At 36.5% G+C, this 16151-nt stretch overlaps 2 protein-coding genes across 3 annotated transcripts; one reads left to right on the top strand and one right to left on the bottom strand.

Moving 5' to 3' along the window:
* Nucleotides 1-379: 379 nt before the first annotated feature.
* On the top strand, nt 380-4515 carry LOC132177194 (low affinity inorganic phosphate transporter 1). 2 transcript variants are annotated; one of them, XM_059589439.2, is made up of 2 exons: nt 380-622; nt 2379-4515. In XM_059589439.2, the coding sequence occupies exon 2, from the start codon at nt 2431-2433 to the stop codon at nt 4009-4011; it is 1581 nt and encodes a 526-aa protein (XP_059445422.1). In that variant the 5' UTR covers nt 380-622; nt 2379-2430; the 3' UTR covers nt 4012-4515. The 2 variants fall into 2 exon arrangements, with proteins under 2 accessions (XP_059445422.1, XP_059445423.1); XM_059589440.2 differs by lacking the exon at nt 380-622 and adding an exon at nt 1904-2033.
* Nucleotides 4516-13890: 9375 nt separating this feature from the next.
* On the bottom strand, nt 13891-15380 carry LOC132178614 (phosphoenolpyruvate carboxylase kinase 1). The gene is made up of 2 exons (XM_059591076.2): nt 14550-15380; nt 13891-14338 (listed from the first exon to the last, which is right to left on the bottom strand). The coding sequence occupies exons 1-2, from the start codon at nt 15331-15333 to the stop codon at nt 14298-14300; spliced, it is 825 nt and encodes a 274-aa protein (XP_059447059.1). The 5' UTR covers nt 15334-15380; the 3' UTR covers nt 13891-14297.
* Nucleotides 15381-16151: the final 771 nt, after the last annotated feature.

Below are 16151 nucleotides of genomic sequence, written 5' to 3' on the forward strand. Positions count from 1 at the left end.
TTACATCAATTCGTAAAATTTTTTCTGTAAAATTTGTTTGTAAGTCTATCACTCCTGAACGGACAGAGTCACTCCCTTCTATTTCACGGGAGTAAAAATTGGGATTCGAATATGCTTAGTATAAAGTTAACTGATTCCATTTTACTATTTCATCTCGATACTTTTAAGAAGTTGAGGAGATAAAATTTAATATATATATATAAAAGAATAAGAAATAAAATTTAAAATAATTAGAAGAAATTTAAAGATCCGGCTTATGCTGTAGTTTTAGTAAAACAAAATGGAGGGTTCGGATTTAACCAAATTTTCTTTAAACCAAAGTTATGATAATATGATATCGTGTTTTTTAGTGGAGCAAGACGTTATAAATAATGACCTCTTCCTCACTTCCCTCATATCCCAAGCACACCATTTCTGCTTCTTTAGGAGATCCAAGACTCTCTCTCTCTCTCTGAATCATAGTCTTTATAGGACGATCGTTTAATTTCTGCTTCTTCTTCTTCTTCTTGTTCGCCTTTAGCTCTGTCTCTTTAGTGTATGCATTTAATATGAATTCTTGCATGTGAAAAAGAAGGCAGAGGAGGCAGAGAGTCACTGTTCTCTCTGGTGCTGTACAGGCAAGGTAATATTTACTTTCTCAATGATTCCATATAAACTTTGTTACTATTTGGGTTTTTTTTTTTTTTTTTTTCTTCGCTTTCTTAAAGTGGTATTCTATTCTTCAAGTGGGATGGATGAAAAATCTGCCCTGTTTTTTTTCTGTGAATCAGAAAATTGTCCTCCAAACATAAAATACAGAAAATGTTCTTGGGCTTGCGCTTTGAAAACTCCATTTTTTGTTTAGGTGTCAAATCGTAAACATAATTATACACATAGATTTACTCACAACTACCAATATTAAAATCTTTATAGTACGCGTTTCACCTCTACTAGTCATATTGATTATGAAGCACTAAGAGAGACTTCAAAACAAAAACTCTCTGACGTTCTAATTTTTCTTCTCATTTCTATTACGTTTCTTTTTTCCCTTTTTTTACTTTAATATTTGAAGATGAAGAATTGCTCTGTTTCTGGATGGGATGTAGCCTATGTAGGTAGTTCTTGAAGAAAATTGTACGTCTTTAATCTTTCTTCAAGAGAATCCTGGGTTTTCATTCTATTTCCCCTTTTCCCCTTGCTTTCTGTCTGATTGAAACTTCTGTTCCAAACTTTAAGGGTTCCTGATAGATGACTATCTGAAATATTTCGCATATCATATTTACGATGCTAGTCCCCACCAGAAAATAAACAAATGAAAAGTACTGGAATTAGTGGAGAGTTTTATTTTTATTTATTAATATCGTATTCTCAGGTCAGAATATTTTCTTTTTAATTTTATTTATTTAAGTACAACTTTCATGTAAATTTGCTGAAATGGGGTTTTGTCTTCTTGGCTGGAGCCTGCCTTAAAGTCCTCTGGTTTTCAATCACTATTCCCTGTCTGTTTGCAGCTTTTCCTGCATGGTTGGACCTTCCATTGAATCAGATTTCTTTCCATCAACCCTTTTCTTTAACATCTTTTTTTTTTCTGGGCCTTTTCTTTTAAGTCTATCTGCAATGAAAATTATACTGGTATATCTTACTTATGGAAGAGCACTGAAACGGCTCTTTCTTATGAATATTTTGTATTTGAATTATTTATTAATGAGAAAACAAAATACAGTGAACAAAAATTGTAACACTCTCACCCTCACGAGAAGCAACCAGAACAGTTTGACCCAATCGATGCTTTGAACTTAGAAGTTCTCTGAGACCCTTTTCTCTGCCACGTGTTCCCTGATTTCTTCTACAATTAATATTTTATCTGGAATTTATGATATAGGTTGATAACTACAGGGATCACTTTATTGACTCATGGACTTCCCATGCTCTCATCATGGTCAATTTATCACGCTTCTGTCACACCCTGTTTCCTGTCGTGACCTGTTTCTTTCCTTCTTTCTTATTCATATGGCCCGCCCTCAAATTTGAAACCGGTTTGCTTCCCCGTAGAGGTATTTACAGCTCCACAAAACTCTGGTCCCTCCTTTTGTCTTCTTCTTTGTTTGGTTTATTGTCACTGCCACAGCTCACGAGTCCAATAGTTCTAGTTCAGCTCGGCTGAGTCAACTCACTCACTGACCAACTCTTCTGGGTCACATGCTCTTGCTTTTGCGATATATATATTATACATATGGATGGGACACCTTAATTTTTTATTTTATTTTTTAATCCTTCAGCATCTATTTTTTAAAAATTTATTCTTTTTATTAGATAAATATTATTCCAACATGATATTCTAGTATATGTTTGTTAAAATATTAATTAAATAATTAAATTTAATATATTTTGGCTTTCAGGATAAAGGAAACAAAGTTCAAGAGGTTGTGAGAGTACTGAGAAGGAAGAATTATGGCCAAGGAACAACTGCAGGTGCTTAATGCCCTTGATGTTGCTAAGACTCAATGGTACCATTTCACAGCAATAGTGATTGCAGGCATGGGGTTTTTCACTGATGCCTATGATCTCTTTTGCATCTCTCTTGTGACCAAACTGTTAGGCCGTTTGTACTACTATGAGGAAGGCTCTCCTAATCCGGGCTCTCTCCCTTCAAATATCTCGGCTGCTGTCAATGGCGTTGCCTTTTGCGGCACCCTTTCAGGCCAGCTCTTCTTTGGCTGGCTTGGAGACAAAATGGGCCGGAAACGCGTGTATGGGATGACCCTCATGCTCATGGTTCTTTGCTCAATTGCATGTGGCCTTTCATTTGGCCAGAATGCCAATGCTGTCATGGCAACATTATGCTTCTTCAGGTTTTGGCTTGGCTTTGGCATTGGCGGTGACTACCCGCTGTCTGCCACAATCATGTCTGAGTATGCCAACAAGAAGACTCGTGGAGCCTTCATTGCTGCGGTGTTTGCAATGCAAGGTTTCGGAATTCTAGCTGGTGGAATGGTTGCTATTATAGTCTCAGCAGCATTCAAGTCCAAATACCCTGTCGCGGCTTATAAATTTGATCCAAGTGGGTCCACTCCTGCAGAAGCTGATTATGTTTGGCGTATAATTGTGATGTTTGGTGCAATCCCAGCTCTGCTTACTTACTACTGGCGCATGAAAATGCCAGAAACTGCTCGATACACTGCCTTGGTTGCCAAGAATGCTAAGCAGGCAGCTGCGGATATGTCCAAAGTTCTGCAGGTTGAATTGGAAGCTGAACAGGAGAAAGTGGAGAACAGAGAACGGGGAAATGATTTCGGTTTGTTCTCAATGCAGTTTGTTCGCCGACATGGGCTTCACTTGATTGGAACCACAACTACATGGTTCTTGTTGGATATTGCCTTCTACAGCCAGAATTTGTTTCAGAAGGACATTTTCACTGCCATTGGTTGGATTCCTAAGGCAAAAGAAATGAGTGCACTTGAGGAGGTTTTCAGAATTGCCAGGGCACAAACTCTTATAGCCCTTTGTAGCACTGTGCCAGGGTATTGGTTTACCGTTGCATTTATTGATAAGATCGGGAGGTTTACAATTCAATTGATGGGGTTTTTCTTCATGACTGTCTTCATGTTTGCCTTGGCCATTCCTTACCATCATTGGACCTTAGAAGCCAATCGAATTGGGTTTGTTGTGATCTACTCCCTCACGTTTTTCTTCGCCAATTTCGGTCCAAACGCCACTACGTTCGTCGTGCCGGCCGAGATTTTCCCGGCAAGGCTAAGGTCAACATGTCATGGTATATCAGCTGCAGCTGGTAAGGCTGGGGCAATTGTTGGGGCATTTGGCTTTCAGTATGCAGAAAAGGGTATTGGAGTGAAAAGTACACTTATAATTCTGGGTGTTGTCAATTTCCTTGGAATAGTGTTTACTTTCTTGGTGCCTGAATCAAAGGGAAGATCACTGGAGGAAATGACTGGTGAAGGTGAGGAAGAAAATGGGGGTGCAACAGAGTCAAGGCAAAAGGCTGCTCATGACCTTAGAACCGTTCCGGTTTAACTAGGCCTTCCCTTTATCCAATGTATTTGTATTGTCCAGTCGAATTCGTGAAAGTTGCTTTAGAGGGTACTTTATGTGCATTGAGTAATGCTAGTCTTCACATCTATTTTACACAGACTGACATCGCATGTTTTAAGTGACTTTTTGAAAGCTACTTAAAACACGTCATGTCATTCTGTGTGAAATAGGTGTAAAAAATAGTATTATTCATCCAATGAAAAACTCTTTTACTTCACGTATCCTAAAAATTAATAAATGCTTTCCTTACTGCTTGCTTTGAGAACTAATAGTCTTTTTTGTATGATGAGAGGGTATGTTGTAATTAGAATTATAAAGAAAGTGTAGTGGTTTTTCCTTTTCTGACTTTTATTTAAAAGTACCACCCCCTTTCTTTCCCCTCCATTCCCCATCGTGTAGTTAGCAACCAACAAGAGCTAATGTAATCTATTATCTATTGCTATTTGTTGTGTGAATGCAAAATAATATCTAGTTGGACTCTTTTCAGTGATTGCTTCAAAGTATGAGATTCTTAACACTAAATTCTGCATATCTCCAAAGCAAAAACTATTGTGTTGGCGAAATTTTTATGATTGTGATAGTGATTGATTATCTCATTATTGAAGAAAATCCAGCTCATTAGACAATAACATCTACAACTTCCAGAACTTGTTTACATACACTCGAGTCTAGAGGCTTGTAATGAACTTTAGGGGGGTGCTTTTATTACCTGTTGAAGCAATTTCTTGAGGAAATTTTGGTTGAAGTTGAATAAGAATAAGTATATTATGTCTTTCAACACCCATCTTAAGCCATTGTGATCTTTTCCTTTGCATTCAGCCTATGGTGGGAGTGGATCGAATAAGCATTTTATTCTTCTTTCTGTTCTTCTTGTATACAACAATGATGAGTTTAAGTTCTCTAAAAGACATCAAAGAAATTCAAGGCTACAGCCTACACACTTCTCAACTTCTGCCTTTTCTTTTGTCACCATGATTACTTTATAGCCCTTTGATCTCTTTGTGGTCCTTCTGCTGTTTTCCGGTCCTCCATAAGATTCCCCTTGGCTTTTTGCATGTGAATGTTTGTGGTTTATTGTATTGACATAGACGATGTACCCATAAAAATGTCTCGAATCCTTCCACGGATGCTACGGGCAAGTGCACATACAAGTGTCGGTCATTTTTGTGGAAAAGAATGATTGGTGGTTGGCTTGGCTCAATCCAAAAAGAAAATCCTGGTAAAGGTGCTGCGTGGTCTGGCTCATGGTTAGACACGTTATAGGTTGTGGATATTAAAACTTGGGCATGTGCATGCTTTACGGGGGGGGGGGGAGGGGGGGGTTGAGATCATGTCCAATATTTAGAGTATTAAACTATAATTTGTCTCCAAGAGGTAGCTTAATCGGCTGGGACCACACTTAATGAAGTGGAGGTCACTGGTTCGAATTCTCCTCCCCTTTCTTGTGCGGACATATAAAAAAAAAAAAAAAAAAAAACTATAATTTGGGCATGTTCATTTCTAATGAATGGCCATAAACTATCGTGCTACATTTTTCCCTTATTCAATTTGATAAGTCTACGATACAATACAAACAACGTTGTTTATAAGAAAAATGAGGCAGGTGGACTGTGAATTGTGATGTTTCAATATCCACCCAATTAGGCCTGGAGTAGAGGAAACCCATTGAAGCCACACGTCTAGGCTAAAAAACATCAACCACTTGGGCTCGGTAGCTCGGCCTACTCTTGGACTAAGAAGCAAGGAAGAGTGCATAGCAGAGGATCGCAACTTCTGCCACTCGGCTTATTGTCCTTAAATTACCAATAAGCAATTAAATAACGTGACCTCAAGGAGTAGCTTAATCGGCTGTAGACCACGCCTAATAAAGTGAAGGTTACTTGTTCAAATCTCTCATCCCCTTCCCTTGTATGGACATGTAAAAAAAAAAAATTAGATAACGTCTATAATGTAGCCAAAAGATGCTTGAAACTACTTGACACTCATTAACGAGTGTAGGAGGCAAGGATGCAATGCAGCTACCCTTCCAAGGACATTACCCCACTAAGGACACTAATCAAACGCCTTGCCAAAATAGGGTCTTGACCAATGGCTGAGCGACATGTGGCCTAAGTCATACAAGATGAAAAATCTTCGGCTTATATAAAGACAACTATTTTTCAGTTATAACTCATTCCTCACTTTACTCTATGTTTTTTTCCCTTATCTCATAACCCTTCACTCACTTAGGCATCGAAGATATTTCCCGCCAATATACGTGATAAGCCTTCATGTTTGTTCTTATCTTCTTTTGCAAGGCAATCAACTGTGTTACTTACATGAGTTACAACATCATCAGAGTGAATACAATATAAGTAATCAAATTCTTACACATAAATGATAAATATTCTAATTAGGTAAATCTATCCAACCTAATATAAAAGTTGTATGTTTTAACAATTTCCCGGTACCATCTGAAGAAGTCTACTAGTACTTTGGATTTTGGATTTGGCAATTTGTCTAACCCATGCTCACAAGGGAACCGTTCAAATGAATTTAGTTATACTTTAGGAATATTTTTGTTTTTTCACTTTTTGAAGGAAGAAAAATACCCTTGCACTACAAAAATGGAGTAAATTTTTAACTATAAGTTTTTGACGTGTCAATACTATTGACACGTCAAAAACCCCTTTTGATGTGCGTCTTTTGATGTTTCTCAACGGTTAAAACGGGGGTGTCAAAAATTTCAGGTTTTTGACATGTCTACAGTGCTACACCAAAAAAAAAATTTTGACGTGGCAGTGTCACCACGTCAGAATTTTTTGACGTGGCAACACTACCACGTCAAACAATGTTGTTGACGTGTTGCCACGTCAAAAATTTTGGCCATCTTTTTTTTTTTTCAATTAAAAAATTTATTAATTTAAATTATTTTTCAATTAAAATAATAATTTTAAAAAAAAATTATTTTCACCCCACCGTGTTTCTCCCCCAGCTCTCTCCCCCTCTTCTTTTCTTCATTTTCTCACTCTCTCTCTTCTTTCCTCCATTTTCAAAAACTCAAACCCAAAAAATCAAAAACCAAATCAAAAAATCAACCTGAAAAATCAAAAACCCAAACGTGAAACTCAAAAAATCTTCAAAAACCCAAAAAATCTTCTTATCTTCTATTCTTTTTCTCCTCTTCTCCTTTTTTTTTTTTTTTTTTTTTTTTTTTTCAGATATGCTTCTCTTCTCCTTTTCTTTTTCTTCTTCTTCCTCTTCTTTTTCTCCTTTTTCTTCTTCCCTCTAGAGGGAGCTGGCCGGCTGCATCTACTGCATAGAGAAGAGGCTAGGGAGATTGAGAGAGGAGAGAGAGAGCTAAGTCTGGAAATGAAAGAAAAAAGACCAAAGAAGTTGAATATATAAAAGAAGATAGGGAAAAAGAGGGAAAAAATTAAAAATTCCGCTCCTTTTTTTTTTTTAGTAACGTGCCAACATTTAACACGTCAGAAATTTCTGACGTACTATAATTAGCACGTCAGAAAAAATGTTTTTTTTTTTTTTTCCTATATTACTGCCTGGAGAATAAAAAATTTTTTTAGTAGAAATAATTCTGACGTGCTGGTTTTAGCACGTCAGAAATTTCTGATGTGCTAAAACTTGCACGTCAGAAATAAACCAAATTTTTTTAAAAAAAAAAAATTGGAACAAAAATAATTTCTGACGTGCTAGTTTTGACACGTCAAAAACTATATATATATAATACCTAATTATAATTATAATTAATTGTAATTTTTGACGTGTTACTTAGATACGTCAAAAAATTTTGACATGTCATCCTAACACTCAAAATTTTTTTTGAAAGAAGTTGCATCTACTTATTTTTAGAGTGAAATAAACATGCTCTAGACGATCTTCTAACTGCACACAACTTAGCCTTAGTTATTATATATGAGATCGATCATCTAATTCCGACTCTTATATCATGATAAGATGGCTCTTTTATGTCACTTTAATCAGAACCTTTCACTTTATCATCACATTACCACTTTGCAAAACCTTCGTTTTTTTTTTTTTTTCCTGCTAATTCTTTGCGAATACATCATGGTAATCTGTTCTTGATTAGATAGGAAGGAATCCAAGTTTTTCCTTTCGGTGATTTCTCATCAACAAAGCAGAACAAAAGATTTTTCTCACGCCCATATATAAATAGCTTGATTTCTTGGCGGCTCATTTTGGATGTTTCATTGGGCTATACATCCTAAATCTTGATGCTTTTAAGTTAATTATTGGAGGGATCCGTTGATTAAATAAATTCTATGCCTTTATTAATTTTTCTAACGAATCTACTCAAATTTTGGTGGACATTGACAATCGTCTTGATGGATACCGTAGACATGACTGAAAATTCGAAGAACCCCACGTACAGCTGAGCCAGAGTTATGTCGAATAAAAGTGTTGTCCATTGAATCTGGGTATTTTCTGCCAAAGTTTGAATTAATTAAGCCATAATGCTTACGAACTCGTGACAAAGCGGGCCCAATTCCCTACGTTAGAACGGTTCTAGCCTACAGAAAACTTCGGGATATGTTAGATATGTTTTGGGGGTCAAATATGATTTATTGAGAGGATAATTCATAATTTAAGAATTTTTTTAATTTGCAACATAAATTTGCGGAAATTTGGGGGCTTGGGTTGGGGTGCCATGGCCCAATGGCCCCAATAAACTGTCACCAACCTATAACAACATAACAGCAATAAAAATGGTCCAACTATTTAATCCCAGGAAAGTCTTTCACAAAACATATATATATATATATATAACGTTGACAAAGCCTGTTAGCACAATTTTCTATGAACTGCCTCTGGAGAACCAAGCCCATATCTGTGAGGAATAGAATTCTCTCCATTTCATTTGAAATAGAGAGTATGTCACTATTTATTTAGTGTAAAATGAGGAGTAATATTATAAATATTAGTATTCAATTTTAGTGTTAAGACAATATTACCCTTCATTTTACAAATGCTATATTTACTGTTACTCTGAACTATTTACTTTTTCATGTGTCAGTAAAAATTGTTATTAATATTTAAAGGGGTTAATTTATATATAATATATATCAATAGAGAGAAAACCACACATGATTTATAAAGGAAATTCTTATTTTTGGACTGAGTATTGATGGTTTGTGAAGCTACTAGGCCGACTCAGGCTGCCTCTAATCAGAAAAGGCCTGTTTGTAAGTTGAGCCCAAAATTGAAACAAAGGGTAGCGATGAAGCCCAATTTCACTCCATTTTATATATATATATATATATATATGATTTTGTTTTGGTACGTAATAATATTTGTCATACTATAGACATTGAATAGCAGAGATTTGACCCACCACCAACAGTTGCACATGTAGTGAAGTCCCCGACAAATATGGTTGGGGAACCCTACACAAGCACATGAGCAACAACGTAACCAGCAGACCAGCCGCCTCGAACAACCTTAATCTTTAACGCCATGTGGCCTGTGGGCCTACCCTCCCAATTCTAAAATTCCGTTTCCAAGTTGATCAGATCTCTCTGCATAATGTTTCAGCCGTCACAAAGCAACGTCTCATCTTAATTCGTAGCTGCTGACGCTTTCTAACCAATAATAATAATAATAATAATAATATCTTAGAAACTTAACCAATAATGAGATATAGAGACCTGTGTTCTAAGCGAAAATGACGACATGCAAATGGTGAAAGTTTCCATTGATAAGAAATGAATGAGGGTGGATATATGCTCCTTTCAGCGGTTGATTGAGCCATCAATTTCTAATTCTATTTGATTAGTGAAATAAATAATCCTATCCGTTGGAACTAATTGCTCATATTCTCTCAATCATAGAGAGTAACAATGAAATATTAGGGGTTCGCCGAGGAAACAGAGCAGAATGAAGCTCCGTTGGGTATTTTGGAGTCTTTCAAAATATATCCGTACAAAGATTTTTTTATAAGTATATTATGTTGTAACCTTAAATCATGAATAGTGAAATATAGTTGCACTCTTCTATGGATATAGGCACCTTGTCAAATCGCATAAATCTGTGTCTCTCTTTTCGATTTCATATTATTTATCATTATTGTGCATAGGAACAACACTATCGATAATCATTAATTTATTTAGTAGTCATTTTAATCATTTCGAGCCACAAAAGAAAACAAATGAATAATTAAGGTTCAGCAGTTGGGTTAGGTCTTTATAGGTGCTGCCAAGAGTCAGTTTGTAGCTTCATTATTCATGACATGGCCAGTGACCCCATTTTAATAGATTGAGTCGAATAAAATTTCTCTAACCTAGTTCATTGTTGATAAAAGATTGATTTATATATAACACAGCTGTTCTATTAAATTTAAATAATCGTCAGCATAACCTTTAGGCTTTAGTTATACATATGAAACTTTGGCTTTACTCTAAAATTATATTAGAGAAAGTAACACTTGGTCTAATAAGAGAGCATGGGCTATGACCCCTCTAGCAAGTCTCAATAATATGATTATGGTCTCCAAATTAATATTAAACATTTTCCTTCTTTGCCAGACAGTTTTGTCTCTGTGCCAATCCAAACACGTATCGAACACGTTAAAAAGACACCTGGGCCACGTTCATTTCAAACACAGTTTTGGCAGAGTACTGGTCGAAATTATGGATTTCTTTTTAGTCATTGTTCCGGTTTGTTTATTGAAACGGAATATATCAATACTATAATTCTATCCTTTCATATATATATATATATGTAAAATAATAATAATTTAATATGCGTTTTTAAACCAAATCGCAATTTTAGAATGTTTGTGATTGCGATTTTAAAAACGAAAATTTTAAAATCGTGAAAAAAATTCGCGATTTCTATAAGCTGACTAAGGGGTGCTTATTTGAAAAAATGCGAATTTAAATCAAAATCACGATTTTGCTTAAAACAATATTTGACACAATATTTACTTATTTGGCCATGAAACCACAATTATATGCTAATGTTATCCAAACACTCAATTGATAAAATAAATACTTCATAACATGTTTTACTAAACGCTTATGCGATTTTAAAAACTCAATTTTTAAAATCACACTTATTAAAATCGCACTTCCAAACGGGTCCTAACTAGGGCTATTAAGAGAGCAAGCCGCTCGCGAGCGAGCTTAGGCTCGGCTCGCATAAGCTTGGCTCGTACTTGACTTGAATATTAAATGAAGCGTTTTATGAACACGAATTCTGGCTCGAATATTAAATGAAGCTAGCTTGGCTCGACTCGGTTAAGCTCGTGAGCAGCTTGTATAAGGCTCAAATTGGTAGTTATTCACATAATTCCTCATATTAATATTAAAAATTGATGATTTTTTTTTTTTTTTTCTAATAGCATGCATATCCTTTCTCTTCGAAACCAAATGTCTTGCTGTATTGACTCGAGCTCCATACTCTGCTAGCCAGACTAAGCAAATGTTCATATACAAGCTGGCTTCTTGAACCGTTTAAGAATACTTGAAGTTTAAATTTATACTAAAAATAAATTAATAAATTAAACAAATTAAATTAAATATAAGAGCCAGCTCGTGAACTAGCTCGGCTCGGCTTGACTTATTATGAACTAGAGCTCGAACTCGATTTTTTGGCTTGTCCTTAAGCTCGGCTCGAGCTCGAGCTCGAGTAAAATTTAAACAAGCTGAGCCCAAATAAGGGAAGCTTACTCAAGCTTGGCTCGTTTACACCCATAGTCCTAAGTAATGAAATTAATTATTATAATGGTGACTATCTGTGATGAATGGACTCGGCCGCGTCACTATAGAGTGTAGTCCTTTCAACATATATTTTCATATCTCTTATTAAAGTAAAATTTTAGAGTAAGTGATAATTTATTAGAATATTAAAACATTGACAATGAGATCAAATCTTCTTTTTTTTTTTTTTTTTAATTAAGGGATGGAATTGATATTTGTTCTTTTTAATGTTGCTAAATAATCCAATTAATATATGAGATATTTTATTTTATTATTATTATTTTACATGTTTACACAAAGAAAGGATGAGGGAGAAATCGAACCAATAATTTTCACTTTATAAAACGTAATTCACAACTGATTAAACTACCTCGAAGACGCGTAATTCACAACTGATTAAACTATTTTCGAAGATTATATTGGCTACCCCACGAATACCATATTTTAATCTTCTTGAAACTCAAAAGAAGACTCAAATTTGCGTCAAATTTGGTGCAAAATACATTATAGAAGGAATCCCTTTTTTCGAAAGAAAAAAGTCATGGGCGTTAAAGTTGGGTTAGAAAAGACTAAAAACAAAAGGTAGAAAAAGTGTTAGCGAGCATCGTTTTTGGTCAACAATGAATAGTAAAAAGATAGCACGTGTAAGAACATTAGAGCTCCGTGGAGCGTGATGAGTGCCAGCACATGCGGAACAGATTCGACCACCTCTTTTTGATAACCAAACACTCATCCAGTGGTCCGCCGTTTATGTTCCTTTGAGATCAATTATAAGTACGGTTACGTCGCTTACATATAAAAATAACATTAAATAAGTACGGTTGGGCATATATACATACACCAAATTCCCATGAAAAATAAAAGATTTTAATATGTATGTAGTTTTTTTTTTTCTTTTAATTAATTACATTTTTAGTATCTAAGCTTACACATTTTTTTATTTTTTCACATTAGGTTTAAGTCATGTTACAAATAGTATCTGACTTATGGGAAAAAGATTAAGTACTTCTGTTAGGTTCCATCACATGTGTTATTACAGACAAATGTCACGTATCTTAAAAAAATAAAATTAAAAAACTAAACCCTAAAAAAAAAATTTAAATTGAGGTGGTCGGGCCACTCTCAAAGGCCTTAGGGTTGGCCAAGCCACACCCAAAGGTCATGGGGGTGGTTGAACCACCCCCTTTTTGGCCATTGGGGGTGGTTCGTAGCCAAAATTGGGTGGCTGAACCACACCATAATTTTCAAGTTTTTTTTTTTTATCTTTAGGGTTTAATTTTTATTTTTTATTTTTTTGGACGCATAGCATTTATATGTGACAACACGTGGCATTCTGTTAGTTTGGGCTAACGGGGATATTAAGTTGGACTTTTTCTGTAAGTCAAGTACCATTGTGATAGGATTTAAACTACATGTGGAAAAAAATAAAAATGTACAAATTTAGGTACTAAAAAAGTAATTAACCTTTTTTTTTTTTTTTTTATACAGGTTGAGGTTTTTTTTTTTTTTTTTTGACCTATGAAATTATATTCTCAATTAGGTCTTGGACCATAAACACACCGTTACACACTTACATACGTCTGGCACGTTATATTGAGACAAAATTAGAGGACTCGCATAGACTGGAGGAGATGAGCGATAGAGAATATGGAAGAGAAAAGATTTAAAAATCAAAGCATTTTGCTACAGTAGTTTTAACTATATATATATATATATATATATGTCTTGTACATTTTCTGAACATAATAATGTGTTCAAGGGTAATTTTGTTTTTTTTTTTTTGTAAGTATTAACGGCAAAAATTGATAGAAGAGTTCAAATTGACTGCAATTAAGAAGTTTTGAAATTTATAACACATGTCAAAACGGATGATAATTTAAGAATTTAAAGTAAAGTTAAAAATCAAAACATTTTGCTACAGTGTATATATATATATATATATATATCTTGTACATTTTCTGAACATAATAACGGAAAAACAAGTCTCATTAAAGAGGATCCGTTGAAGCTATTACTCAATAAGGAGAGAGATGTGAATTTGGTGGGATGTAGTTAATTGGTCATATCTACTACTGTTTCTAGTAGTTAACGAAACACTGATTGAATAACCAGAGGGATTTATCAACAAACAAACAAACAACAACCATAGGTAACTCCGAAACTTTTCATTACATATCATACATGACATACAGCTTATCACCATGCATGATCCTCTCCCACCTTCACTGCCAAAAAACCAGAACACCAAACTGATGGGGAAGATCCGGAAGAGCAAATCCAAATCTACTCAAAAAACCTCTCTCTCTCCCTCTCTCTATTTGGCAATATCTTCTTGGCGCTTTATAAACTCATACTCCAGCGCATTACAACGAAAGAAAAAAGAAAAAAAAAAAAAAAAAAAAAAAAAAAGAGGAAAAATTCGCTTCCAGAAAAATATGTACAAGAGCTTCGGGCACATGTACAACAGCGCTGTAGCGCACACCTTTACAAAACCCTATTATATCTAAATGCAGCACAATATATTTTGCTTCGTTTATGATAATTTCTTCTTTCTCAAGTAAGAGACCCTCCTCCACTTGTTATCCAGGGGTGTCCTGTATCAAACAAACCCAATCATCTATCAGTGAACAACCACGTCATAATTAATTTTGCTTAATACCTAAACTAGAATAGGATCTTTTAGCGGCTCTTAATTCTGCTAGGAAGAGATTAGCCTGTTTGGCTGCTGAGAAAACAATAAGGAAATTTTCTCGGCAACCAAACAGACGATAAAAGCCAAGAACTGAGAGGCATGGATGGACTTACTTAGAGCCTGCTTCGCCGAGAACCTTCTAGAAACGTCCTTGCATAGCAACCGTCTGAGTAGATCTTTAGCCGCCGGCGACACCGACTGGAAAACTCTAGCCGGAAACCTCAGATTGGCCCTGAGCACAGCCTCGAAAATCTCCACTGCCGAGTCGCCGTAGAACGGCGGGAACCCGGCGAGCATAATGTACAAAACGACGCCTGCGCTCCACACGTCGATCTTCTCGCAGTAGTCCCTCCCGGCGAGGACCTCCGGCGCCACGTAGTAGGGCGTGCCAACGACGCCGCTCATCCGCTCGCCGTCCTTGAAAATCTCGGCCGATCCGAAATCGGCGAGCTTGAGGCAGTTGCGCTCGTCGAAGAGAATGTTATCGGGCTTGATGTCGCGATGAGCCACGCCAAGACGGTGGCAGTGGGCCAGGGCCTGGAAGAGCTGGTCCATGACCGAGGCGGCCTCGGGCTCGGACATGACTTGGCGGGTCACGATCCGGTGGTGGAGGTCCGAAGCAGAGCACAAATCGAGGACCATGTAGAGGTGGGTCTCGTCCTCGTAGAGGCCATGGAGGCCGATGACGTAGGGTTGTGGAGCCAGGAGCTTAAGGATCTTAGGCTCCGTTAACAGGCACTGTGCGTCCAGCGAGTCCCCCAGGGTGAGTTTCTTGTCGATGGACTTTACGGCGTAGGTGTAACCGTCTTCGAGCGACAGGCACCGGAAAACGACGCCGAATCGTCCCCGGCCGAGCTCTTCGCAGATCTGGTAGTTTTTGTTAAGTTCTTCGCTCATTACTTTTCGGGTGGGGGTTGTGTGAGAGGGAGAGTGGGTCTTGATTAGGGGGTTGTGGGTTTTAAATAGAGCGATAAAATGGTTTCGGAATGTTTTGGGGGAATATTCGTGGGTAGAGGAATGAGCGAATGCATGATGACCACGTGGTGGGATCCAACGGCCGGATATGCTGTAACTGTTTGAGCCGTGGGATCAGGGAACAGGCATGGAGTTTGAGACAATCACGAGAGTGCCCCTGGAGAACGTGGAGCCCGTACAGGTGAGAGTCCTTCCTGCGGTGGAACAGTGTCGTACAGAGGAAGGGTTGATTATTTGCCCAACTTCGTGTCAATAATTATCATCCATGCCACTGATACTCGTACTCGTACTATTTTGTTTTGTCGTCGAGTGATGAATTTTTGTTTTGTAAATAGCCTGCCGTACCTTTACCCACCTATTATATCAATTGATTCCAGTTGGATAAGGCTTGGGATTCAAACTTCAAAGCTTTACTTGATTATTAGTGGGGAAAAAATTTCCAATTATTTGCTCAGGTTGTGAAAAAGTTATTAGTAACCAAATAAGGATTTTTTTTCTTTCTTTTAATTTCTTTTTCTATCCCATGGGGAGGAGGAAAAGGATAATTATAAGAAAATAAAAAATAAAAGTGATAAAGTCATTCTAAAAATAGTCAAGAATAAGTCAAATAAATGATCTGACCCATCAAATAAATTGATACAACAATAAAAGCAGTTAAATATGGCAACGTTCCATAAATGGAATAAAACCCAAAAGGGTTATCAACATGACTATGAGTGTTCTGTAGAATAAACCAAACC

The sequence above is a fragment of the Corylus avellana genome, chromosome 4, assembly GCF_965113065.1.
Source record: "Corylus avellana chromosome 4, dhCorAvel1.hap1.2, whole genome shotgun sequence".
Classification (NCBI taxonomy): Eukaryota; Viridiplantae; Streptophyta; class Magnoliopsida; order Fagales; family Betulaceae; genus Corylus; species Corylus avellana.

Bases quoted from the DNA above. Each gene is read 5' to 3' on its own strand.
- LOC132178614 (XM_059591076.2), bottom strand. From the start codon at position 15,333: ATGAGCGAAGAACTTAACAAAAACTACCAGATCTGCGAAGAGCTCGGC. The intron at 14,339-14,549 runs GTAAGTCCATCC...TGTTTGATACAG, and splicing joins CTCGGCGAAGCAGGCTCTAA to GACACCCCTGGATAACAAGT.
- LOC132177194 (XM_059589439.2), top strand. From the start codon at position 2,431: ATGGCCAAGGAACAACTGCAGGTGCTTAATGCCCTTGATGTTGCTAAG.